Genomic DNA, 26,338 nt, shown 5'->3' on the forward strand with positions numbered 1-26,338 from the left:
GTGTTGGAAAACACTTTTGAAAAACCTTTACAGTGGCCTTTATCATTAGTTAATATTACTGTGCCTCAGCTCCCCCCACCCGTACAAGGCCCAAGCCTGTCCGAGTCCAAAAAGCATTTGGTCAACACTCTCAGGCGTATGGTTTGATTCCTGGGGTTGTCCTGTGCAGAGCCAGGAGCTGAACTCAGTGGTCCCCATGGGTCCCTTCCAACTCAGGATACGCTATGATTCTAAGGAAACTAGCATGACTTCTGTGCCTCAGAAGGGTGTTAGGCAGCTCCGCAAGTTTCTTCTACTTGTGCCACCTCTGAGCAGCAAAATGGTTCGGCATCTCTGGGATCCGCTCCTTTGCTTTGGTAAGAGCTGTACGCGAGGTTACGTGTTTCAGCTGCTTTCCTGGCTCTCAGGCACGACCACCAGGAGGTCAGAATACATCCCAGAACCAAGATGAGCGCATTTCCTCTCTGTCCGCCGTGCCCTCGGTACGAAACCATCTGGGAAGCTGATGGGGGGAGCCGAGGGGTAGATCAGACGGGTCGCTGCCGCCCGCCGGAGGATGGCTGGGCTCCTAGGGCTGGCGGGGGTGGTTTGAAGGAGGAGAGAAACAACAAACCAGAGAGCGGAGGGCGCCCGCTCGGGCCGGGCTGGGCTGGGCGGGCTCCTGCCCCTCGCCGAGCGGAGCCGCCGCCGCCCCGACAGCGCCGGTGTGCGGGGACCGCCCCGGGAGCGGCGGCCGAGCCCGCCCGGCCCGGTGAGTGTCGTGGGGGACCCGGGGTTGCGGGGGGGCAGCCCGGGAGGACGGGGGTGTCGGGGGATGGGGAAGGGCCATGCCAGGCTTCCCGCAGCGGGTCGCGCCGCTGGGACTGCCGCCCGGATTCTCCTTACGGATTAACTTTTGCCTTTGGCTCGTTCTCCGCGCCTAAGCGGCTCCTCTCGGTGGGTACCGGGGCACCGGCAGGATCGGGCCCCTGAGGCAGCTTGCTGCGCCCACCAAAGTTTCTGCAGAGCTTTCGGCATCCCTGTCCCTGCAGCCCAGGCGGAGCCGAGCGCGGGGGGCAGGAGGTCCCAGGCCTTGGGAGGAGCGTGGGGGGACCCTCGGTGGGACCGAGCCCAAGGGACCCCTCGGCCACCTCTCTTTGCTGGGGACACAGCCCGTGGGGTCCTCGGACACGTACAGTCCATGCAGAACGCATCGCTGAGCTTTGCTGCGTGTTCAGTGTTACACGGCGTGGGCTTAAAACTTCCTTGTCTTTCTTCTGAGATACGCTCGTCCCCGCTAATGAGCATAGAGAGAAAGAGTGATGTTTTCAGTAGAGCTGCTCTTCTTTTTCTGTGGGCATGTTTTTGAAAGTGACCAGCAGGTATTTGTAGCTCAAACCAGAGTGAGCCAGGACTGGGATAGTAGAAGTCATGGGCTGTAAAACTGACATGCAGAACCAGAGCCTTAGTGGCCCTTGCATCTCCAACTTGGCAATCTGCCACTGAAGCAGTTCTCTTGGGAAATGCCATACTGAAATCCTTCAGGAAAACAGGACGTGTTGCTATTGGTATCTGTTATGTGGTCAGGCAAGATGAGCAGCAGCAGTGTCTTTAGGCGAACATTACTATTAACATGTTTTTAATGAGTACTGTAAGCCTAACCCATACTCAGCACATCTCCTTCAGGCACCAGTGTTTGCCATGAGCTGCCAGGCAAGGACCTGACCTGCCATGAAAGCAGCACTTGGACAGGAGAACCGCTGTAGTGTAGGATGCCTTGGTTTGCAAGGTTTTTTTGTTTGGTTTGGTGATGATGATATCTCTCCTCTGCAGCTCTGACTAAAGTGGTTCTGTCTACCTTCATAGGTATCTGCATTTAAAAATTGTTTCTCCTTAATATATGTGAAAGGTGCTCTCTCAGTCCTTAAGGAAAAGTAGAGCATGGAAATTAGGAATGGAAACTTCAAACCTTCTCATCCTTGTTTTCAGCACAATAGATGATTCATGCTGCTTCCACTTGGGCAGTGCACACAGGTGCATGAAGTGTGATTGCCACAGTTGTGGAGAGAGTTGAATTGATTTGTTAAAGATCCGAGAGCCAGTGTTAGTACTGGGATCAGCCTGAGGATTTCTTGGCTCCCAGCTGGTAGATGACACTTTTTTGTTTGCATGACTTGGGTGTACAGAACTCCGGGATCTGTGTTTACAGCAGTGGCATCTGCAAGGAAGAATCGACCTGTGCACACCAACAGCATTGTACCTGTTTGTCAAGAGCTCAGGTGGTGGCCCCTCTCCACCTAATTGTCTTCCTCTTTTTGTTTCTTGAACCATTACAATCTACTAAGAACAACCTTTTTTCTTTTTTTTTTTTTTTCCACACTACCCTCTCTTACTCAAGTCAGACTAAATAGCCCTGGTCAGGGATTGGGGAACTTGGTTGTCCTCAGTAATTGTTTCAGGCCATCTGATTACTAGGGCCACCAAAAGCTGCATGTCTCCTGCCCTTTTGTTTTTTTGTTGGTTCTATGCATGGCATTTAGGGCTTTTATGTGTCTCTGCGTGATGTCTCAGAAGGATACCGGTGCTTGTGATTGTTCTTACATGACAGTGAGTAACAGGAGAAGGGAATCAGATCTGCAGAAACCTGACACTGGTGTTCCACAAGCTGATCTAACTATTTTCTGCCTTTGTTTTTTAAGAAAAGCTGTATGATTTTCAAAAGGACAATTTCAGGCTGGCCTTTGCAGCTGTCTACCCGCTGACTGTTGTTCTGTTCTTTCAGTATCTTGGAACTTGCTTGCAAATTAATTAACACTATATGATACCAGGAAACACACTTAATGGGTTGCATTGTAGTGTACTTTTTTTTTTCTTTTTTGGCTCATAGCTTAAATTAGTTCCCTGAGTGCAATAGGTAGACAGCAAAAGGGGTGGTTTATTTTTCTGAGTTGCATTGTTTTCTTCTGACACATCTGCATCCCCTCTAAAACAAATGTCCTGGCAAAATTTAAGCTAAATTCAGGCTCTGTTGACAAGATGAACATTAAGAAGTATTTGAACTCCATGAAGAGCCTGCATGAGTCTCCCAGCTGTCCTGTGCTGTCCTGTCCTGCATGCTCTGCTCTGCAGAATTGCAGTTGCAATCCATAGCAATGGTGCAATGGAAAAGGAAGCTGAAAAAAGCTTCTGGCCTGTCCCTTTAGCCTCCTATAAAATGGACTGTTGGGTGGGCCAGCTCTTTCTCTCCCAAGTGTTATTACAATCCATTTATACTGGGGAAAAAGCGGGTTTGCTGCCAGGCAGCATACTTTCCATCAGCACACGTAATTGCTGGGTGGTGGAGAGAGGTAGAGACTCTGGTTTTGAGGCTGGAGGAAGCGTTAACCAGGGTGTGCGGTGGGCAGCATTGTCGTGTGCCCAGCCATGAATTCCAGGTTTTGCAGGGATGTGGGCTCAGCTGTGTAAGCAAAACCTCCTGCCTGTTCACTCCTCAGCATGGGCAATAGGCAGGGAAACAGGTAGCCAAGCTTCAAGCAGCCTGAGGAACAGAGAGCTGGCCTGGGGTGCAGCTGCAGCAGGACTTTTTTTAGCTTGTTTGTACTTAAACACACATGTGGGCCATGAGAAGTTGGCTGAGCCAACCTTGACCAGCAGTTCAGCAAAACAAACAGGTTTTACTGCCGTGAGGTGACGGCCAGAGTAGCTGCTGAGCTTCACTGGAGCAGGGGCAGCTTTGATTTCTGTCGTGGAGAGGAGGCTCTCAGATAGGGCTGACTCAAAACAAACTCTGTGCTGTGTTGCTCCGGCTTCCTCACAGAAGCAGTGTTAAGGCACATGCAAGACAAAGAGGTGATCCAAGACAGCCAGCATGGCTTCATAGGGACAAATCATACCTGACCAGTCTGGTGGCTTTCTGTGATGGAGTGGCTGCAATATTTGGCAGGGAAAGACTGACCAGTCATCTACCTAAAATTGTGTAAGACCTTTGACGTGGTTCCACATGATATCCTGATCTCCAAATTGGAGAGATGTGGATTGGAAAGCTTGACTGTTTGGTGGATAAAGATTTGGCTGGGTAGATGCAACCAGAGAGTTGTTGTCAATGGCTTTCTGTCCAAGTGGAGGGTGGTGATGTCCCTCAGCGCTCTGACTTGGGACTGATGCTCTTTTATGTCTTTATCAGTGACATAGGGAGATCAAGTGCACCCTCAGCAAGTTTGCAGATGACACAAAACTGAGCAGTGCAATTGCACTTCTGCCAAGTGCAAGGTGTTGTACCTGGGTCAGGGCAATCCCAGATATGACGACAGACTGGGAGAAGAACTCATTGAGAGCAACCCTGCAGAGAAGGACTTGGGGGTTCTCATGAACAAAAGGCTGTACATGACCCAGCAATGTGCTCTTGAAGCCCAGAAAGCCAAACGTCCTGCTCTGCATCCAGAGCAGCGTGGCCAGCAGGTTGAGGGAGGGGCTTCTTCCCCTCTACTCTGTTCTCATGAGACTCCACCTGCCACGTCCACTTCTGGGGTCCTCAGTACAGGAAGGAACATCAACCTGTTGGAACAGGTCCAAAGGAGGCCACAAAGATTATCACAGGGCTGCAGCACCTCTCCTATGAAATCAGGCTGAGAGAGTTGGGGCTGTTCAGCCTGGAGGTTCTGGAGAGACTTCACTGCAGTCTTCCACTACTTAAAGGGGGCTTGCAAAAAGGTAGAGCAACTTTTCATATGGACAAAAACGGATAGAACAAGGGGGAACAGTTTTAAACTAAAAGAGGAGAGATTTAGATTAGATGTTAGGAAGAAATTTTTTGCTTAGAGGGTGGTGAAGCATTGGCCCAGCAAAACTGTGATTGCCCCATCCCTGAAAGTGTTCAAGGCCAGGCTGGATGGGGCTTTGAGCAACATGGTCTAGTGGGTGGCACCCCTACTTATGGCAGGGGAGTTGGAACTTGATGCTCTCTAAGGTCCCTTCCAACCCAAACCATTCTGTGACTCAGAGAGACTGAGATGAGGTTTGTGCTGCTTTGTGAGAGTGCAGCACTGGCACACCCACTGCTGAGAGGGACCTGCTTGTAAATGGCCTTAGACCATCCCCTGAGGTTCAGTCAAGGTCTCTCCAACATCTATACAGTATAGCTGAGGGAGACCATGACTTAAACTCTCTCTTCTGAGATTTAAAAATTATTTTAACAAGCGAGGTTGAGTAGTTTATCATAGCAGCAGGACACACACAACACTTCATAGCTCCTTTCCTCCAAGGAGAAGCACCTGCTGTACCTTACTGGCCCTGAGCCACCATGAGACCAGGCATTGCTGGCCCTGAGGGCTTACAAACATCCACTAGGATATTGTGAAGGGACAGTGCACGTCCAGAACTTTGGGGTTTGGGGTGTCTTACTCCTGTGTTTGGTAGTCTGTGCTGCTGCTGGCAGTGTCATGGCACTGGTTGAGCAGAGGCACCTGCAGCCCTACAAGCTGGGAGGGCAGGGCAGAACAGAGCCCATTTGCTCAATTTGGCCTCTCAGAAGAGAGAAACAGAGAAGTGAAACTGTACACACGGTCTGGTCAAAGAAGGTACGTGGGAGGAGGGAGGCGAAGTGAAAGGGTTTGGAAGAACAAGGATGCATCAACCTAATACCGAGCCCTTAAAGTACCCAGTTCCAAAGCCCAGCTCAGCCCACACTGATCATGATTTCATCAGGCTTTGGATGACAGTTGGAAGGTTTGAAGTGGTGGTAGCAGCTGGAAATGAGGGTGGTGGATACCTGTTCCCCAGCCTGTTGCGCAGCTGGGTAATGTCTCCTTTATCTACCTGCAATCAGCTCGTCAGGTCCTCTGCTCCCTTTGGTTGGGGGACCTTGTTTTTTTCCTGTTGCATGTAAAGTTTCTTCACTTCTCTCTCCTAAAATATGGCAGTTTATCTTTTGTGGTTCAGTGTTTCATATCTTCCTGTCTGCTCTTAGACTTATTTCCTGCCTCTTCTGTACTTTCTGTTTCTCCCATTAGCTCTCTAAACCCAGCTCCCCGAGCAAGTATTTCTACCTTACTAGCTGCTTACACCAGCTAGATGCCTTTTCTAGACAAACCAATCCCAGACAAAACTGTCCCAGCCCTTGCACTTATGCAGCTGCTAATTTGACCCTAATCCATTTTAAAAGGAGAGGGCTGCTGGGTGAGGATGGAGCCAGAGGAGCGAGGTCCTTGCTTGCCAACATGTCTGCACGGCTGACAGAGCCACAGTGTGATCTGCACGCTTTCCCATGGGAGAAGCAGCATTTTAACTCTCCCCTCATCACTTCAAACTGATTATTTCTGGTCTCCTGAGCTTTTATGATAATTTTATTAGGTAAGGGGGTGAGTTAATCTCTCTCTTAATCAATTCCTAGTTTAGATAACTGCATTATATACCCAACTGCTGCCTGAACTTCCTCATTCATTCACTTTGTGTTTTGCAGACTTCCTGGCTGTGCTTCAGCAGTGGGTGACTGAATATAGGCTTCTCTGCATCACGGCAATAGTAGTAATGTGAAGCCTAATGAGCACCTGCAAAGCCGTGTAGCAGGTAAGTGCTCCAGGGGTCATTCTTCCTTCCAGATTTGATGTGATTTAAAAAAGCTTCTTGATGGGCTCTCACCAGGAGATCTTGAGCCTTGCAGCAGAAATGCTGAAAGGAGATTGGTGTGGCTCATATTTTAGTAAGTGTTCCCAACAGTGAGGTTCAGACAACTTCTCGCAAAGTAAGGGTAGCAGTGTTGTGAAAATTTAATTTGGAAATGGCTTCAGTGTAGAAGATCAGTGGTAAAAGCCTCTTTCTTTTGGACCTTCAGTATAAAATTGTTTTATCTCACTGCTTGTTATGGTTGGGATCTAGTCAGAGAGTGATGGCAGAAGGGAACCAACACGTCCAAAACTTTGCTGACATCAGCTCCTGCTGCATTTTCTGTTGTGCTGGAGAACTTGTCAGATGTACCTTACCCAGATTGGGCAAGTACTAGATCCCCACTCTTCCAGATGCTAGAGAGAGAACAAAGGTGTGGAAGCGCCTGGACAATCTCCTGATGATCAGAGCGTGACAGCAGAGGCAGCCAGATGGAAGGGAAATAAGCCACAAGCCAGCAATGTGTAGAGTTTTCATGTTTGTATGAAAACCCCTAAAAACATGCTGAAAAGAGAACTGCTAGGTGAAACCAAGATGTCTGGCAGTGCCGCTCTGCGAGCATGTGACAGGAGGCTCTGTGGGTACCTGTGGTGGGAAGGAAAGAACTGGAGCTGATGACAGAGGGAGCCGCCAGAGCAGCAGTCCTGGCTGCCACAGTGTCCTGCTTCGGCTCCAAGTACCTGTTAGTTCATGTTCTCCACATGATTTTTTTTTCTTTTATTTATTCTGGATCAGTGCTGGGTGGTGTCTGTCCCCTTTTTCCCATCGCAGAGTTCAAACGGCTGCTCTGCTCTAGCAAAGCGCAACTCGCAGTGTTCCCTGGCATGCTCCTCCAGCCCTGATCAAAGCTGTGAGAGCTGGCCCATTGCCATTCTCCTGTGTGTAAATGAGGCTCTTTCTCTTTTTCCTTTCCCTTCACCATCTTTCATTATTATCCCTTTTCCAGAGGCAGGTTTTTCTGGCTGATCTAGCACATTATTTGTATCAGTGATATTTGCCTCAAGGCAGAGATGCTTTTTCAGCATTTATAGGGAAAGCATCTGATGCATACCACTGCCATGCTTAGAAAAACCAGGCATGGTGTTGGCAGGGACAAGGACCATTGCAGCCAACTGTTGCAGAATTTAAGCCCTGTTAGGTACAGCCTCTGACTCATATGGTTATTCTGGTTGCCTGGCAAAGGAAATCTGTTACTGTTCCTTCACTTTCAGAACCAGGGAAGAGCACGTAGAGAAGATTCTTCTGTCTGAGCAGTTATAAGATGTCAGCTGAGCCACCTGTGTAACCAACTCATCTTTCTCTGGGTTGCCTCAGGGGATGGTGAGCACTGTCAGTTGAAAATTTAGAGTTTGGGGCCAAACCCAAATGAAAACAATGTAAATTGGCTTCAGAGTGCCTTGCTTTCAGTTCTTCCAAATTGCAGAGGATTTGGTGACGTGTGATGAGCACCTGATGAGGAGTGGGGGCAAATGGTTCCCACGATGTCTGCAGGGAGGTGAGTAGCTCCCTAAGACAAGATACCACCTGCCTGTGCAAGAATCCCGTCAGGGATCCAAAACAGCTTGTTTTGGAGAAGGCACATGCAGTGATAAGGAGACTTTCCTGCAGGTAGGGGCAGTTAAGCAGTAGTCTAGACTGCCTTGGGAAGCAGAGATTCACTGGAAGTTTTTCAGAACAAAGTAGACAGAGACTTGCCAGAAACCGTCCAGGCACAGTGTAGGCCATGCGTAGGCAGAGGGAAGAAACTGTATTGCTTTTTCAGACCTCTTTTTCCCCAGTTTTTAAGCTCTTTTCTGTTAACACATACCAGAGGTGGAGCTAAGGAGATCTTCTCAAGCTTAAAAAGTGGTGCTTGATACACACACTACAGTGCTTCCCAGAGGGGCTTGGTCTTGTGTATCTTTATCCAGAATGTTTAGATCATAGTCTGTTTCCTTCTGGATGTTCAGGTACCTTACTGCCCCTGGTTTCAGAGGAGAGTTTGATTTCTAAAGGCCTCTGGGGATTTAGCATCCAAATACCTTGGGACTGTTGGAAATGTGAGGGAAAATATTTGAATTTTCAGCAGCACAGACATTTCTCCACTGCAGATTGCAAGTCATTCATGGTAAGTGAAGATGACCCTTATCTTTTTCTTCCAGTCAAGTAGGGGCAAGGACGAGAGGGATGTCTTTGTCTTTATTTTGGGTAGCTGAAATCCACTAGCTGAGCCTCTCCTACTGTGACACACAGCAGCATAAATTATCGGGTACAGTAGGTGACATAAGGACATAGAGCTATAAGGATATGTGGTCCTACCTAGTGAGCTGCCTATGCTCAGTATAAGTATCATGGCCACTCTCTTCTGCTGTCAAAGTCAAAAGATGGTCTGAAGGTGCTTGGGTGATGTCTGTCCCACCTCCCTGTTGACCCATAGCTGCATTGTGCTCTTGGAGTAGGTGCAGGGTTATGATCTCATGCTCTGAAGGAAGCTGAGTAGACTGCAAGGAACATGTTTGTATAGTAAGTCATCCACAACACGTGATCTCAGCTCAGCCTTGTATTTGCTGCTAGTCCTGGATACTTTCAGTCTCCCATGTGAAGCTGGAAGCTGTCTTTACTCCTTGCTAAGCTCCCTGCCTGCTGCAGCAGAGGGGATTTTTGTGCCTATGAGCAGGGGCCCCACAGCTATGACTCAGAGTTCCCATTACATGGTAACTTAGCCTTTAAGTGTGCAGAGAGGCTGTTCCTTGGCTTTCAAACAAAGCCTTCCTTTGTTGTGCTTATGTTATAAAGGAAGCAAGCTATGTGTTCACCCCACATCCCAAATGAAAACCACGTGGCTTCACAACCTTAATATGTGTGTTCGATACTTCTGTTACAGCAGTGCAAGTTACATTGCTCTTACCCTGTTGAGCCTTTTCAGAGTTTTTCTTCCCAGAATTCAGTTTACAAATCCTTCAAGGAAAGATAGGGCTTAGAGATGTTTCTTTTTGTTGGTAAGAAAAGGGGACTGAGCAAAGAGCACATGAAAATTATTAAATATGGGCACATGTGGCAATAGGCTGGTCTCTGAGTCATTCCCTTGGGTAAAAATGGCTCTGAGTTGGTGGCCACAGGTGTTGAAAGGATGAGCTTCATGGAAATATTACACGGAAGTGGGGCAGTTTGTTTTCTTGTATGACTTTGCTTTCTTCTGCTGCTTTTTATTTCTTCAAACTCATTTTGAAAAGCAGGGTTAGCCAGCAGTACTCTGCAGCCAACATATTTGTGTGCGTGCGTCTGTCTTGGCAGGTTTTAAGTTTATGACTAGTGAGCCAAGGCTGGGATTACGGCTTCCCAAAGCATTTGTTTTGTTTCTCCTGATCTTTTCTAGAGTCGCCAGGTAATAAAGTAAGAGGGTCTGACTCTTCCAGCAGAGGCTGCCTGCAATGCAAAGTGCCTCTGCTTAGATAGGGAGTCATCCTAGTGAGAGTCAAAGAAATGGGGCAATGCAGTAAAAGTGCTCTTTCTTGTTCTCTCTTCCTTCCACACCCTCTACCCATCCCTGCAGGGGCTTTCACAGTCTGTTGGGATGGGGTTTTTTATTATTATTTTTATTTTATTCAAGGAACTATATTGTGTTTTATAAAAAAAGCTGGATTTCAGGCAGTGGAATAAAGCACTGCTTTTCATTTCTGTGGTGATGTTTTTGCTACAATAGCCAGCTTTTAAATACAATTCCTCCCCAGTTGTTTGAATACAAACAGCAGTAACTAGTTAGCAAAACAATGGTCCAATATCACACAAACCTTCAATCCCAGTCATTGTTTTTGAGTCCTGTTTAAGCAGATCCTTGGGCCTGCAGGTCTCCTGACTGTCACCAAGTCAAAACTGTGATGGAGTAGATCTCAGATCAACCAAATTCCCAGCCTGCAATGACAATTTCTTTTTACTGTGTTTTTGTTTGGCGTCTCGGTGTGGAATTGTCTGGCAACTACTGTGCTTTCTACTGCCTGTAATATATAAGTGCTCACTGTTCCATGACTGAAATGAGACTTCGTAGTTTCACATGTGAAATGTAATCATTCTGCAAGTCATGTCTGAGCCGTGCCAATATCCACATGTGCTCTTCTTAGATGTGCTGGAGTGGTGTCTCCCTGCTGGGAAATCATCTTTCTGATGTTTTCACCAACTCTTTTAATAAGGAAGCATTTGTCTCAGTGGATGTACAATGTACAGTTAAGTTGGATGTGTAAGGATGAAGAGCGTATGCTTGCCTTAGGGATAGGAGAGCCAGAGTAGCCACTGCTTGATTTAACAACACTGGTGGGGGTTCTTTCTGCCTTGTTGAGAATTAAGTGGGGGAAAGGAGGGTGGATTTAAACAAACATCCTGGCAACTGAACCCTTTGTGTGTTCTCACCACCTTTCCCTGAGGTGACTGCCAGACCGGATCAGTGAGCCATGGCTCCCTGCACGTGCAAGGAGATGTTGTGGGGTGGGTGACAGGGGTGTGACAGCCAGAGTGGATCCCAGTGTGAGCACCAGGTGGAGGCCAGAGAGCATCTGTAGTCTCCTCAGCAGTGACACTGCTCCATACATTGTGGTTGACACTATCAGGCTTTTGGTAAAGCAGCAGGGGTGTTGTGTCCATCTGTGCTGATGAAAGATTGTGCAAGGGAATGACCAACTATTGTCTGGGCTCCAGTCATGTTGGGTTTGAGGGAGAGATGAGGGTGGTAAGTTAACTTTTTTTTTTTGGTGCATGTCTTTTCTCCTCCTCCAAAAAAAAAAAAAACCCAGAAACAGCAAAACCCACAAAAGTTCTGTCTACTCTAGTTGTTTTCCTCACAGTTAACAAACAAAAATTTATTTGGCTTAAAAAGCCAAGCTGTTCCTGGCTGTGATCCTACTACAACAGCTCAGTACGTGGGTGGGAGCCACATACACACTTCCTACCTTTCCTCTCCTGCCTCCTCTGCTGCCAACACTGTGTTACAATTTGTGAAATCCCTTCTTAGTCCTACCAGGGGGAACCCAAGGCACTACACAGACTGCCCATGTGCTGCTTGGTGACAAGAGCTGAGCTGGCTTGCAGAGTGAAAAAGCAAAAACACATTCAGGCAATGGGCAGGATGCTGAGTGACACACTCCTCATGCTGTTGGCTTTGTCTCCTGGTCTCCATGGGCATCTCCTCTTGGGCCCACCTTTGCAGTGAATAAACAGTGAGTGATTTGGGTGCATGGCCTGGCTCTGTGTTTGTTTATTAGTTGTTGCAGCTGCCTTTAATGTTGGCTGCTGGCTTTGGGAGCTGGAAGAGGGAGCCAGAATCATGTTTATGTTACTGGCATGATATCTATATGCACTGAGAAATAATGACTTAGAAATGGCCAGAGAAATCTCCACTTGCTGATGAAACTGAAAATCTAACATGTGCCACATCTGTGGGTTTTGGAAAAGAGACCTAGAAGGAAATAGCTCCCCTTGAACCAGAAAGAAAACTTTGTACTGTGTAGGCTTTGGGGTAAGGGAGACCATGGGATTTTATGGCAGTATCTTATAAATGCATCTGTGTGCAGCAAAAGCTGACACAGGAGGGGAGGACCTCTGAACATCCTGAGTGCTACTGCAAGAAAAAAAAAATCTGTGCTACTTTTGCCCACAGTGGTCACTGGAATGTTAGGGCTTCAAACTGCAGCAAGGGAGAATTAATGAGGCCTGAGAAATAGCTTCCTGATGGTAAAGATAATGAATAACTGGAAGACAAGAGAAAGAATCTCTGTCTTTCCTAAGGCAAGTCAAGCACTGCTCTGCTTGAAGAGATGCTGACAAAATCACTCCTGGTTTGGACCTGGGGCTGCATGGCAGTGTCTGCTTCCAGAGCACTGTCAGTGCCACTCACTGCTTATCTATTCCCTAAATCCGCCTGTCCGTGGGAAGGGAGGGCTATCTAGTCCTGTACACAGGATGAGCATCAGCATTTCCTTGGAAATACCTGATCTGGTGACCCCCCGGAGGAAAATATTGCTTCCGACAGTCCACAGCAGACCTGTTGGGCAGGATGTCCGACTCCGGCAGTGCGACTGACCCTGCTGGCACTGCAGCAGGCCTGGGACAGGATGTCCACGGATGTTACGAAAGGCTAACGTGTTCTCAATCAAACAGCAAAACAATAGCTATCAGGCAAGTGGCCTTGTCCAACTGCTGTGCTGTGGCCAAGCAGCTGATCTGGGGTGGGGCTTCCAGGCGTGGTTTGGAAGGCAGTTGCTTGGCCATACCTGACTTTTGTAGTCCTGGGCAGGCCAGCTGTCTTGTTCTGGTTTTAAATGTGGTTGCATTGTCAGTCTCAACACCCAGGCCTCTGCACCTCATGTATTGGTGTATTTGATCCTTCCCCACTTGCGGCTCTGGTAGAGAGCCAAAGACAGAGCCCAATCCCACCTGTCTGTGCTGAACCAGCTGCAATTGTGCTGGCAACTGGAATTCAGTACTTTGTCTGTAGCACTAATTTAATGCTCAAATAACAAATCAGAACATGAGTTATCGCTGCTGTGGCTGGTACTGCTCTGTCCCAGTCGGCAGCTCATCACACCAACATCCTGCACACACCATAATTCATAGCAGGGGAAAGAACAGCACAGGTTGGTGCTGCTCAGGCTCTGTACTGGATTCTTTCCCCCTAATTGTCTTGGCTGGGCTGTGTGTGCTGCAGTTGACTGTGTGCTCAAGAGGTGGGAGAGCAGGAGCCTCTCCTGGCTGCCCTGTGCTCTGTGATCTCTGGGTGGGCTGTGCTGGATGCTGTCACAGCTGAGAGTTGAGTGGGAAGTGATGGGGCGTCTTTGTGGCTCTGTATAGGTCTGGGACACATTCTCACTGCAGCAGTGGGGCTTTTGTCCTGGAGGGTAGAAGCCAGCTGAGGAACCTCATCTGAGTGCCTGGGCTCTTGCTGCGAGTGCCAGGTGAAAGCTGGGCAGGGTCCCATGTGCTAACGCGTACGCAGTGGGGCGGGAGGGGTAGACTGCTGCAACAGACCCTTTGTCATCCTGGGTTGTGTTTCAGTATGTGGAAGTGTTCATCTTGGCTGTCAGGGCCCTCCAGCTGCCCAAGGGTCCAGAGCCACCCCAGATAATACTTCTTTAGTAAAAATGGTTTGAGAGCAAGACAGGTTTCAGTGAAGTCCTGCCAAAATCAATCCCTTGAATCCTGTGAAAGCACAGGTCAAACCTGGAGAGCAGAGCATTGACCTGAAAGTGATGAGGGCAGGAACCTCAGGGACCAGGAAGGAGACCAAAGCTTAGATTATTGTTAGCCCCTCCTGATTTCAGAGGAGAGCCTTCAACAGAAATTTCTGCTATGCCAAGTAAGTGATCAGACTATAAGAGCATAGACACAAGGTCTCTTTTTAAAATACGTGCCTATAAATTAAAACATAAAAATTTTCTCATTCGTTTCAGTGCAAAAGAGGCAAAATTTGAACAACAAATTTCCAGCAACTAATGGCAAAGACCAGTCTGGTATCTTTACAAAGGTATTGCTTTCTCTAGTGGTACCTTTGTCTTTTTCTTTGAACAACCAACCAGCACATACCTATTCCTGAGGCTTTACATGTAGCAGCTGGAAGGAAAACTGCACTCAGCACCTGTCCTGAGCCAGCAAAGGCCTTTTGACTGCTCTGTAATGTTGATAGGGAGATGGTAGAAAAACAGCAGTATGCTATGGGGTTGTCTAAGTGCATCTTTTCCAAGTTTTTGGCAGGAACAATAATACTGACAGATATCTCTGGTGTTCCCATTTCTCTGCCATTGTGCATGTGTCTTACAAATCAGAGCTTGTAGTCCCCACTAAGAAAAAACATGATTTCTTTCAGTGGCAGCTGGACATAGCTCTGAATACCTGCAGAAGTGGGAACAGTATCTGCAAATTGGAGAATGACATAGTGTGTTACTAAGGGCTTTCAGCACACTTTTATTCTTGACTAGATCTTTAAAAATGCAGCAGAAGCATTTTCACACCGTACACTCAAAGGCCAAAAGGCAATTTTTTTACTGTTTTACAGCAAGAGGAGGAGTCGTGGAGCTCCCAGAAGCTCAGCCATGAGGGAGTATGGCTGGGCTGGATGAAACCCCTCAGACTGAGGTTCACATCTTCCCAGTAAGAAAGTCCCAGTTGCAGGTTAGTGGCTGGTTTGAGCTATTAATCTCTCCAGGCAAAACAAGTAGCAGAGTCCTTTCCAAGCCTCAAGGACCTTCCCAGTGAGAGTGTCAGAAATCGTATTTGTTCCCATGAAATTTCTGGTTTCAAAAGTTTGGCAGCTTTCAGTATAGAAAAACTCCCGACCATCTGCAGTTTCTATCATCTCTTTGAAATGTCTCTTTTCTTGCAGCCTACCAAAGCAAAACACAATGTGGCAGCCACCTATTCATTGCCTTTTGTGTCAGCCCAATCGCAGGAAGCAATCGAGTGTGTCGTAAATGATGTCTTGGCGTGTTCCAGGGCATTACTGAACCGCTTTCAGTGGCTTGACTTAGGGTTTTCTAATTTAAGAATCAAAGCTTCAGCTCACTCCTATCTGGTTTGTTGCTGAACACTAGCCAGAGCATGTTGTGCTTCCCATGATTCAAAACGTAAGGGAATAAAAACCCTGAAAAAAACAAAGCTGTATGGGAACTCTTAAGTAAAGAAAGGGATAGCTAATGGAAGAGAAATGTTCTCCCATGTCTTCAGAGGAGATGGAGGGTTATCTGAGCTCAGAGCACATGAACAGCCTACAGAGGCAAGTTGCAAGCTGCCATTTAAATCTCCTTTTCCTTTGCCAGGCTGAGTAGGAGGTAAAAGGGTCTGAAGGTCCAAGGGTGTGAGGAAGGCTTGGGGACATCAGATATTGAGCACATTTTAGCTAAAATGGGCAGGACAGTGTTATGACTTTAGGCATCATCATCTCTGTGAAGGACTTTGCTGCTCATGCAGGGAAATCCCCTGTGGCAGGGTGGCTGGGGGGAAGCAGGAGCACACATTGTCACAAGACAGCAGGTATCTCAGGTTGGTCTACACAGACCCCATATGAACTTTGTGATGTTCCCAGGTGAGGAGGGTGTCCTCAAGGCAGGAACTTCAGGTAGAGCTGTTGCCTGGCTGTGTGAAGGCTTCTTCATGTGATTCTTCCCTTTCCTTACACCACACTGTCTGTAACTGTGCTCCAGGTGAGCAGGTGAGCCAAACATCACCAAGTGGTGCAGCAAAGGGCTTTCAGATCAGCTGGTGAGAGAGCTGACCTCCTTCTGCTTGTGGCTTCATGGCACCAACCTGAACTGCATGATAGCAGTGCCATCTTTCTCCTTCCTCTCTTGGGGCTCTCTGCATCATCCAGGACCTCCTGTGGGGCTGGTCACAATTCTCCAGGTGGGAAGACTGCTTCAGGCTTGAAAGGATGAGGCCTAACCTACCTGGGAGCTGAGGGTGGAGGGCTGCAGGTACTCTTGGTGGAGCCTTTAAACATACCAAGTGTTGCAGGATGCAACTGATTGTTGTTTCTAATCAGGCAGCAGAGGGATCAACTGCTTTTCTCTCTCTGAGCCCTTGCTCCCTAGATGGAGAGTGGCATGGTGTCTGCCCCCTCACTTCCCAGGGTTGTTCAGAGTGGTCATTAACCTTAAAATCAGTGAAGCCCCTAGTCACTGAAACAGTGAGCACCACAGAAAAGCCTGGAAGAAAATTAGCTCTGGTGCCAGAGGCAGGTTTGAACAAGTACCATCACATGCTGGGCAGTGAGCGAAGACAGAGCTTTACATCAAGACAGCAAGGCTTCACATATCCCGGCCCTTCTCCTTTCTTCAAGCAGCTTTCCTTGGGTTTTGTGCCCACAGGAGCACAACAGGTGGGGTCTTTGCATTCTCAACTGGTCTAGGAGGGCTGGTTTGGCTGCTGGCAGGGCTGCCCTGCCTGTGATGCAGCAAGGTCTACAGCAGCCTCCCTCAGGGGGTCTTTGGAGCCCTGGGATTGCCACAAGGGGTTCTGCAGCAGGTAGGTGGATGTAAGTCTGTTGCTGAGTTTGGACATTGTCCGTACTTTAAACGGGAAAAAAATAGCAGGGTGAGAAATTTGGAAGAGGCTGAAGAGTGTTTTGAGAACTTGCTGTTTAAAAACTTATGAATACCCTTTTTTTCTCCCCCATACTTGAAATGTTGCTTAATTTGATGCATAGATTAAAAAATTGCTGTTTCTCTTCCATAGTCTCCAGCTTGGAAACGTTTGGACTCATTCCCTCTTCCCCACACAAAAGCTGTCTCAGGCATAAATATTTTTATCAGGCTTAAATAGCTTGGGCTGAAGTTAAAAGCAATGGAAAAGAGCGACCTTTGTTATGGGGAAAGCTGGAGCCCCGTAGCAGGCAGTGCTACTGGTTTCACCTGTATTATTGAGTCTTTCCATATTGGCTGGGAAAGCTGCATCTGATGAGATGTGGGAATGCTCTGCCTCCACCACCCTTGCTGCTGCCAAGGCCAGGCTCCACTGACCTTGGTCACTGAGCATCATTAATCTTAAGCCTTAACCGAGGTTAATGTTTGGCTTAATTTTCTGGTGTGAATAGCTACAGTAGCAAAAGGGCAGTTCTGACAGGAGAACTTCCTGTGTTGAGGCTGAAAACAGACGTGCTACTTGCAAATTCATGCGATTTGAAGATTTTGTCACTTCCAGTTTTCATCGGGACTCTCTTCTAGAGTTTGATGCCTGTAGAATTTGCTGGGGCAAGAGATGTGTGTGTGCTGGGGTAGCCTTAGAATGTCAGTGTGACCTGGAGTGAATTCAGCTGAGCCAGCCAGTGATGGACTTGGGGATGTCAGGTCTAACCCCTTCTGCTACCAGAAGGGATAGGTAACCTCTGGAAGTGGTGTGCCCATGGGCAGCTGGGCATGAGAGAGTCTTGAAGGCTTCAAGAAGATCCCAGGGAAGCTGACTTCTTTCGGCCTTATGCATCTAAGAAGTAACCTGGTAACAGTAAAACGTTTCATCCGCAGGGACAGAGGTCTAGCAGGGCAGCGCAGCAATGTCATCCTGGTCCAGACTACCAGGAGGCCCCTGGCCATGTTATTTTTAAGCTTGGAAAGCACACGTGGTCTGCGAGAGCGTAGCACTAAGGAAGGGAACTCACCAGCACTTCCTGCCCTGCCCCGGCAAACCGATAAAGCCCTTTGCAGTGCAGGGCGACCACAGTTTATTTTTAAAATGTGCCCAGGCATGGAGCTCACAGAATAACTGGAACACCCAGATTTGGGCATTAATTCAGCTTTAATTCATTGCCTGATGAATTAAAGAGTTAATGTAAATGTAAAAAGGACAAGACAGGCCCACAAGCCATCTCCAGAGCAATGACTGCATAAGAACATTTATCTATGCATGTGCATGGGATCTAAAAAAAGGGTAGTTGGTAGATGTTGTACAGGGAGGGGCACGTAGCATTATCCTGAGCACCGTGTGAATTTTCTTGCTGCTTGGACAATGCATCTCAATCCTGTTCCCTTCCCTTGTTATTCCAGTCCCAGCCCTCTCGTAAGCAGAGATAATTGCATGCCGAAGGATACAGTTCCCATGTACAGTAAATGCTCACATTGAGGAAATCTGGGTTCCTGCAATCAAAAACCAACAGTTTGTTGCGTAGTTATGATAACAAGGTCCACTGGGATGGATCTGTCTTTATTGGGTGCCCTGTGGAGGCATAAATGAGATTGCCAGAGATGTTCTCCTTGCCCAGATGCTGGGACAGCAGGATTGCTGTGAAGCAAAATATGCAGAGTTCAGACCTGGAAGGAGCTATTGAAAGGGGAGGGAATTACAGCCCTCAGCTTCCAGAGCACACAGAGTGCCTCACCATCTCTTGGCTTTCTGTGAGAGCCTCATTCCCACAACAGGATTTGTTAGGAATGAGATTACTATTTCTGGTCTGATTGATTAGGTATTTTATTGATAGCCTTATTTATTTCTGTAATAAAGACCCTTTTCTCTCAAACACACTTTTGAGGCATTAAAACAGCTGTTAAAAAATGTCTCCGCGGAAAGAAGAAATATCCCTGCTTGGCAGTTTTGTTCTTCTGATCTTCCTGTGCTGGGACTGAGGAGTGGTGTTGCTAGAAGGAGGGACTGATGAGCTCACTGCGTCACAGCAGTGGGTGACAACTTCAGGTTGTGCTGCCCTGAGCAGGCACGTGGGCTCTTGGTAGCAATGCCAGCCCTCCAGAAACAGAAATGCCACATGGGAGGAAACAGCGCGAGCTTTAGCCTGAGCACTGTCTGGCCCAGCCCTCTGTGAGGTCTTGTCAGCACCAGACAGATATGGCCCCAGGCGGCAATGGGACCGTGTTCTAGAAAGTTGGGAATTAAATTCTTTGATCATGAGTCCCATGGCACAGAAGGCTTTAATAAATGTGAGGTTCTAGCAGCAGGGCCAATAACCACACAAAGCCACTCCAAAACATAGTAGTGGGCTCAGTCATGCCAAGGGCCTGTGCAAGGGGTGACATGAGGGACTGGTGCTGGCACATGGCTGGTGTGTTCCTCACAGCCGTGCTGAGGGCACTTCCAGTGGGAGTGAGCTGGCTGCAAGCACGGCTGTTTGGGGGAGATGCCTTACATCAAAGCCATAGTGTTTACTAATGTCTTCCACAGATCAGTAGTATAGTAAGCACCAAAAATAAACAACCTGGTGCTTTTAAAACCACTTGTCTAAAGGAAAACTTCTCCAGTCTAACAGTGTCTCTGTCTCTGCCCTTGTGACTGCGATCTTGAGGCATCCTGGGGGCTAGAAGGGTTGGCCACAGCCTGATCTTGATGGTGTTGAAAGGCAGGAAGAGCTTTGCCTGTAGTGTGCTTAGAAGCCCAAAGCCATGCAGGCTCATTCCCACACAGGTGCACATCACCAGCACTGGCAGTGAAGGTTTGCCCTGATCCAGGCAGACTGTGTGGGTTCCCAGACATGCTTAACATGAAAGGTAGTCCTGACAGCCCTGCCTATGCCATTGCCACATCTGCAACATTAACCTTATGTTGAGGAAAAGCAGTGCCCATCTCCAGTCCTGCTTTCTTACCTGGCAAGGTCCTGCCTGCTTCTTTCCCTTTCTGTCCCAAGAATTTTAAAGGAGGGAAGGAGGATGGACATGCCCTCCCACACTGCCCCAAGAGCATCGCAGTGGGTTGACAGGAGCAAGTGCCTTCACAGTCCTGTTCTTCGAAGATCACTGGATAAGAGATAATGGTCATTCCAACCATAAGCTCATAAATCCTCTTCAGGAAGTTGGTTGATAGCTTGCAGAAACACCATGCACTTAGGAGCTTCTAGACTCAAGCATTTTTTTCAGGGCTAGAAAGGATGCCAAAATTTTTATTCCAGTGGGAAGTTTCTTTCTTTTTTTTTTTTCCTTAAGGGAATTACTCCAAATAATGGGTCATTCTTCCTTTCTTTCCCTTCCAGGGAAGGAACTGCCATGCCCGTGGGAATCTTCCGGGTGTGCCTACTGGTGATTACAGCTATCGTCAACCACCCGCTCTTCTTCCCGAAGGAGAATGGCACTGTCCCCGAGAACACGGAAGAAATCATCCAGAAGATGAAGGAGCGGGAGGAGAGCCTTCGGCTGGAACAGTTGCGCTTGGAGCAGGAGATTGCAGACCAGGAAGCCACACAGAAGGCTCTGGAAAAGGCTGCATTGGTAGTGGAGGAAACCAAAGAGGAAAAGGTCCGATGGGATATGTGGACTGCCCTTTCCATGGTCATCTTCCTGCTAATCGAGCTCTGGAGGCAGGATTTCCAGGAAGGGAATTGGCAGGACATAGGAGGAGAAGAGGATGACATGGCTGTCCTGGGGAAAGCATTTAAAGGAGTAACCTTCCCTAACAAGGCTGTCTTGGCCAGCTTTTATGAGAAGCGCATCCTGGGCACCACTGGAGACATGGCCAGGATGCGGGAGATGGTGGAAGGCTTTGCAGACGACCTGCTGGAGGCCTTGAGGAGTGTTTGTAACCGGGATGCTGACATGGAAGTGGAGGATTGCATGGGTGTGGGGAGCATGTATGAGAACTGGAGAGTGCGTAAACCTTTCGTCTGTGATCTGATAGTGCCTTTTGCCCCCCCAGAGCCATACTGCTTCCGCTGCCAGACCTGGTGCTCTGGGGACTCTTTTCCCCCAGATGAACAAGGTTATGGCACTATCAAGGTGTGCAGGGCAGATGAGGATGTGACAGGTTGCATCTGTGACAAGACTAAACTAGGGGAAGATATGCTGTGCCTCCTCCATAGCCAAGTCAATACTACTAGGCCCAGCAGTGAAATGGAAGACCTTCTGTGCTTCAAAAATACTCAATATCTGGATGCTGACCAAGTCATGAAGTGGTTCCAGATTGCTGTCACCAAGGCCTGGAACAGAATTTCCCACAAGTATGAATTTGACCTTTCCTTCAGCCTCCTGGACTCGCCAGGAGCCCTGAAGATAAAATTTAGATCAGGGAAATCGATTGCCTTCAACCTCACCCCTGTGGTGCAGTATGAAAACTCCGATGTTTACTTCATCTCCCATTTCCCTCGGAGCAGCCTGGCAGCAGATGTCCCCTCCAGCACTCACTGGTTTCTCACCTTCGCAGTCTATGAGAGAAGGTTCATCCATCTGGTCTCCAAAACACTGCCTGCCAATGCCTGCCATGTCAGCTGCCTGCAGATCCTCTCCTTCCTGCACGGGAAGCAGTGCAGCCTCACAGGTCCAAGCGGGCTCACCAACTACCACCTGAAGACAGTGATGCTGCATCTCCTGCAGGCACGTCCCAGTCAGGACTGGGCCCCAGAGAAGTTGGAGGCCCGTCTACAGGACATGCTGAAATTCCTGGAGAAATGTTTGCATGAGAAGAAGCTCTACCACTTCTTCATTGGCAATGGGAAAGTACCAGCTGAGCTGGGTTTCCCCATCGTATTTCAGAGGGCTGAGCCTCTCAACCTTTTCCGTCCCTTTGTGCTACGCAGGGACGTTTACAGGAAGACAGTGGACACGTTCCACGAGATGCTCAGGAACATGTCTGCACTGATAAATGAGTACACAGTGCACATTCCCCTTGCACACACCAATGGGATCCGTAAGGAAGCCCTTTAACCAAAGCCAAACTCTAAGCACAGGTCCAGAGGGCAGCTTCCTGAAGCCTCCTGGAGACAACTGACTTTGCCAGTACAGCTTCTTGTCTGCAGCTGAACCAGTCCTGGGCCGTGGTTCCTGGTTCCTGCAGGGAGGGAGAGGCAATGCAGGGAGGATAGGTAGAACCTGGAAGATGTGTTACTGAAGAAGGTTTCTGCTCCAGTTCTGTGCTGGCTCGGTTTTATGCAGCTAAGAATATATTTTTCTATTTTACCTCAGTCATGCTGCAGTGGTGGTTGAGGAACAAATACAAATAATTTATTCAGATACCTGGAATGCAAACAGTGGTGGTGGTGGGGTGATGGTGGCCAAATCCTTCATTTCCTTTGGAAGGGGGAGATAAGAAAAGGGTGGAGGAATCAGAGACAGGATCTTGGGATCAAAGGAGCCTGTCTGCTCACAGACAACAGGAGCTCTGCGAGCAACCAAGGGAAGCACAACATAAGACTCTGTGCTGGAGTGGAGAGGAGGAGGGTCATGCACAAGATCTAGACTGGATTGAGATCCCTAAATCAACCACAGCTTCAAAGAGAGTTGCAGCAGTAGTTTAAATGGCTTATCCTGCACACTGCGCATTTCATCTCCAGTGAAAGGATGTAGCAAGGTACAGGGTCTGTGTCTTCAGACCATTACATTCAAGTCTTTCATGGTAACATGGCTAGTGGTTTATATTTCTAGCCATTTTCTATGGATAAATGGACAGGAATCTTTTTTACCTTAAAGGAAACATCACTATTGAGTTCTGACATTTTGGGTTATTTGTTTGTTTTCCTTATCTTGGGGCAGTAAGGCTGAGAACAGCCAAGAGAGAAGGGAAAAATAGGGGTTGAACTACATGATCTTCTGAGGTCCCTTCCTATCCAAACTATTCTAATTCTATGACTGCTATAGGTTTTGCTTTCATAAAAGATGCAGTTCTCCAAAATTGTCCTGTAATGAAGCCAATCTCAGCAGTCTGGTAGCAGGAGTGAACAACCTCCCTCCAAATGAGAGGGCATCTCCCCACATGGTTTTAATGAAGCCAAGGCCAGCGGGATCACTCTGAGTTAGGAGGAAGAGAAGGAGGGGATTAAAAAGGTGCACATGTAGTAGAGCTTGGCAGTGCTGTCTCTGCAACTCCCTTGTGATCAGTGTTGTGTGCCTTCTGCTCCACATACACAGGCAAAAGCTCCCTTATAGGGTCTCTTCAATCTTTGTAAAGACTGCTGCTCTGATGAGGCTCTGAGGAGCTGCTGCTTGCAGACTGTAATTTGCTGAGCCAGGAGTGCAAAGGATTATTGAGCTGCTGCAGGTTTTCAAGCCAGGGGAGAGTCTTGTGGCATGTGCTAAAAAAACCCCAAACAATGCAGAAATGGAGATGGCTGAAATCCCTCAGGAATCAGCACGTTTGCTGTGCCAGTAGGCTGCCCAGCCCCAGCAAGGTGGCTTTGCTGAAGGAGGGGGCTCAGGAGATCCTCACCCTCCTTTGTGTGCTTTGTGCAGTGTCCAAACCAGGGCCTCAGTGCAGATTTGCTTTGTGCTGGTCACAGAAGTCTGGCTTCCAGTGCTAAGGGGCCTTTGCTATCATTTTCTTACACTAGAATTTCCTGCAAAGTTTTATACTAGGGCTTCTCTGAATCCTGTTTACAAGACAGTAGTTTTTCTATGAGGCGAGACCCATCAGGTGATGGGATGATCTTACCACATTCCACAGATCCCTTTTTATCAATTCTCTCTTATCATATCAGACAGAAGATTTAATCCTGTATCACTGTCAGGGACATCATGAGGCTCATTATCCCGCCTGTTGATAAGGAAACTCTTCATGCCCCCTCCTCTCTTTTCTTGCTAAAAAACATTTCACGACCTCATTGATGTCTGCTCTTCTCTGAGCAGTGTCCCAGTGAGGGACACTATGCACAACGGCAGAGAAAGCTCTTCCTGTCTCCACACCTGGTTTGTGAGAAAGCACAGGTGGGGACGGGGAGCTCTTTGCTCAAATCGCTGCCTCTCTTGGCTTTTATTATCATGGCTATTGGGTAGTGAAGTGATATCTCTGAGCAGAAAGTAAGGGGTAGGTAGGAAATAAAATGGGAGAGTCTGGTGAGTCGTGCCAATAGGAAAGAGTCTTGGATCATCAGTGGTTGCTTCAGAACCTTGGAGATGAGTGCCTGGGATGGGAGACTGCCAGGACTGGCAGGGAGGGCTGGACTAATTACTAACGCTAAGGAGTGCTGTAAGCCCCTGGCTTTCGTTAGTACAGCCAAGAAAGCCTTCCCCAGTTGGAAAGAGAGCAGGAGCAGTCTCAGGGGACATGACAAGCAGGTAGTGACAAGCAGAGGTACAGGGAGGGTGGGTCCTAATACTGGAGCCTGCAGGCTGTATTGGAAGCTGTGAAAGTTATTTGCAAACCCAAGCAACTTGCCATTTTCACCTGCCCAGGTTTTCTGCACTGTAGCAGATCCAGCTTTGCATGGGCTGGTGGCAGGCAGGTCACGCTGAAGCAGTTGTGGTTGGAGTTGCTTCTAAATGTGTTCCTAGCCCAGCCAGAGAGAAATAAAAATTTCTCTGTCATTTCCTGTCAGGAGTCTAAATTTAGACTGTCCAAAGAACAGAAACAAATTTGTGACCCAGGTCTCTCAGGAAATGACATTCAGAGTTGAAAAATAACTTTTATATAAAAGTTGAGCAGGGGGAGCATGAGAAGAAAAGGCTGTTCAACAGAATAAGGTAACTCCCCTATTAAAATGTCAGAACAAAGCTTTGTAATGCCAGTCCTACGGGCCTATAAACGAGCCCAAACTCGTCTTTACACAGCTCCAAGCACTGCTGCTCAGACTCAAAGGGAACCTAAACTGATAAGTGAATTAAGTCTTTTGTTCTTTGCTTTCTGTACTTGTGTGCCTGTTCTCTCTTACGCCCAAACTGACCCTGAAGTGTTCTCATGGGGTTTATTTGAACCCAAGCTGGAGCTGAACCAGTGAATTTATGGATTTGATTCCACTGAAAGAAATTGCTTGGCTTAATTTTCCTACATACAATATGCTCATTTTGCCCAGAGCACCTTTTAAGAGGTCTGTTCTGAGCATGTAGGCTGTGAGGAAACCCACGCATACCTGTCTGGGGGGAAAAAGTGGTCTGTGATTATAAGTTGTGCTCCAGTGAGCCTCAGGGCAGAGATCTTCCTTGTCAGCCGTATACCAGAGGTACAGAAGTGTCCCATCAGAGGAGATGTGAGTTTCTTTGGACCAGACCTGTGCAGTGGTACAAGGAAGCCATGACATGAAGCACATCATTCCTTGGACTTCCTTGTCTGTCCTGTATTAAAGCTTTGCCCACCAAGTACTAGCCCTGTCAGTAAAAGCCCACACTCACATTTCATAAAAAAGGTTTATAAGACAGTTCAGCTCCATCAGCTGTCCAGTAAAAATGCCCTAAAACATTTCAGTGTTGCCCATGCGTAGTTGTGCCTTGATTGAAATTGGGTGGGCATTCATGGGAAGCAGCTTTAAAGGATGGAGGTAGAAATGAGATTTTGTGGTTTAAAGTGAAAAATGTTCTTTTAAAACCAAACAGCACATGACATAAAGACACAACATGTCTTTGGCAATGCCTGCATCTCTGTAAGACATCCTAGGGAAGAATAAATGGCCTGTCCTGGACCCCTTCCTTGTGTCTCAGTACTGTTCTTGCTCTTTGCTAACCAGGTAACTTCAACAGATGAACTCCTAGTGCCTTCTGCTGCTTTCCAACCACTCCCTCCACCCTCAGCTTGTGGTTTTAATATTTTATTATAGGCTCTGTCAAAGCCATGGAATTAGTGGTGGTTTGATAGCAGCCACTGATGTACAATGTAACCTCAGGAGCCATTTGCCTTTAGGGAATGTCTTGATTTAAGGTTATTGCTGTTCAGGGGCTGAATGTCTTCTGAGGGGAGCTGTTGGGTGTTCACTCTTTATTGTGTGGCAGCCACAGAATACAACTTCTCTCTCTCTCTGAGTTGCTCTATATATAGGTCTTAGAGGGGTATAAAGATGTATTTTAGCAAAAGGATCCAAAAGTTTATCCAGTATTCAAGCAGCAGGATTTGGTGCTTGTTCACCAGACATTTTTAATGCAAAGCCTTTGCAGTGTTTTCTCTGTGGTGAAGAAATGAGAGTTTATGCACCTGTAGCAACTTTGCTGCTGGTCACTGAGGGGCTGGCTCTCATGGGAGCCTACCTAGTAAACAGCTTTATTTATTACTTGTCTTTTTTTAGGATTGGAGGTCTGTGTGTAATATATTAGCTCAGAAGCAAAACTGTAGTATGGCAATGCAGCTGAGATGGGCAGTAACACCAGAACTCTCCAAATTAAGGTCTTCCTTGGTTGACAATGCTGTACTTAAACTGCTGCTTTTGTAGCAGGACACTGTTGAATTTGTATAGATCTTCTCATGCAGCTTTATTTATAATAAAGTCTTGTACAAAATCTAAATTAGTGTGAAGTCTCTTTTGTTTCCAGCTCCCCCAAAAATGCTTCCAAGAGAGCAGAAGGATAAGAGTGGGGGTATTTCCAGCATGATACTAGCACAGTGAGCCCAGCATCAAGAATCC

At 47.6% G+C, this 26,338-nt stretch overlaps 1 protein-coding gene across 2 annotated transcripts; it reads left to right on the plus strand.

Annotated features, from left to right (window-relative positions):
• Positions 1–531: 531 nt before the first annotated feature.
• Positions 532–26,208, plus strand: ITPRIP (inositol 1,4,5-trisphosphate receptor interacting protein). 2 transcript variants are annotated; one of them, XM_050305233.1, is made up of 3 exons: positions 532–751; positions 6,437–6,543; positions 20,063–26,208. In XM_050305233.1, the coding sequence occupies exon 3, from the start codon at positions 20,076–20,078 to the stop codon at positions 21,723–21,725; it is 1,650 nt and encodes a 549-aa protein (XP_050161190.1). In that variant the 5' UTR covers positions 532–751; positions 6,437–6,543; positions 20,063–20,075; the 3' UTR covers positions 21,726–26,208. The 2 variants fall into 2 exon arrangements, with proteins under 2 accessions (XP_050161190.1, XP_050161191.1); XM_050305234.1 differs by lacking the exon at positions 532–751 and adding an exon at positions 5,577–6,327.
• The last annotated feature ends 130 nt before the right edge of the window (positions 26,209–26,338 follow it).

This window comes from Myiozetetes cayanensis, unplaced genomic scaffold, assembly GCF_022539395.1.
Source record: "Myiozetetes cayanensis isolate MyiCay16 unplaced genomic scaffold, myiCay2020 scf10, whole genome shotgun sequence".
Lineage (NCBI taxonomy): Eukaryota > Metazoa > Chordata > Aves > Passeriformes > Tyrannidae > Myiozetetes > Myiozetetes cayanensis.

Excerpts from the sequence above, each read along its gene's own strand:
- ITPRIP (XM_050305233.1), top strand. The coding sequence starts at position 20,076 with ATGCCCGTGGGAATCTTCCGGGTGTGCCTACTGGTGATTACAGCTATC.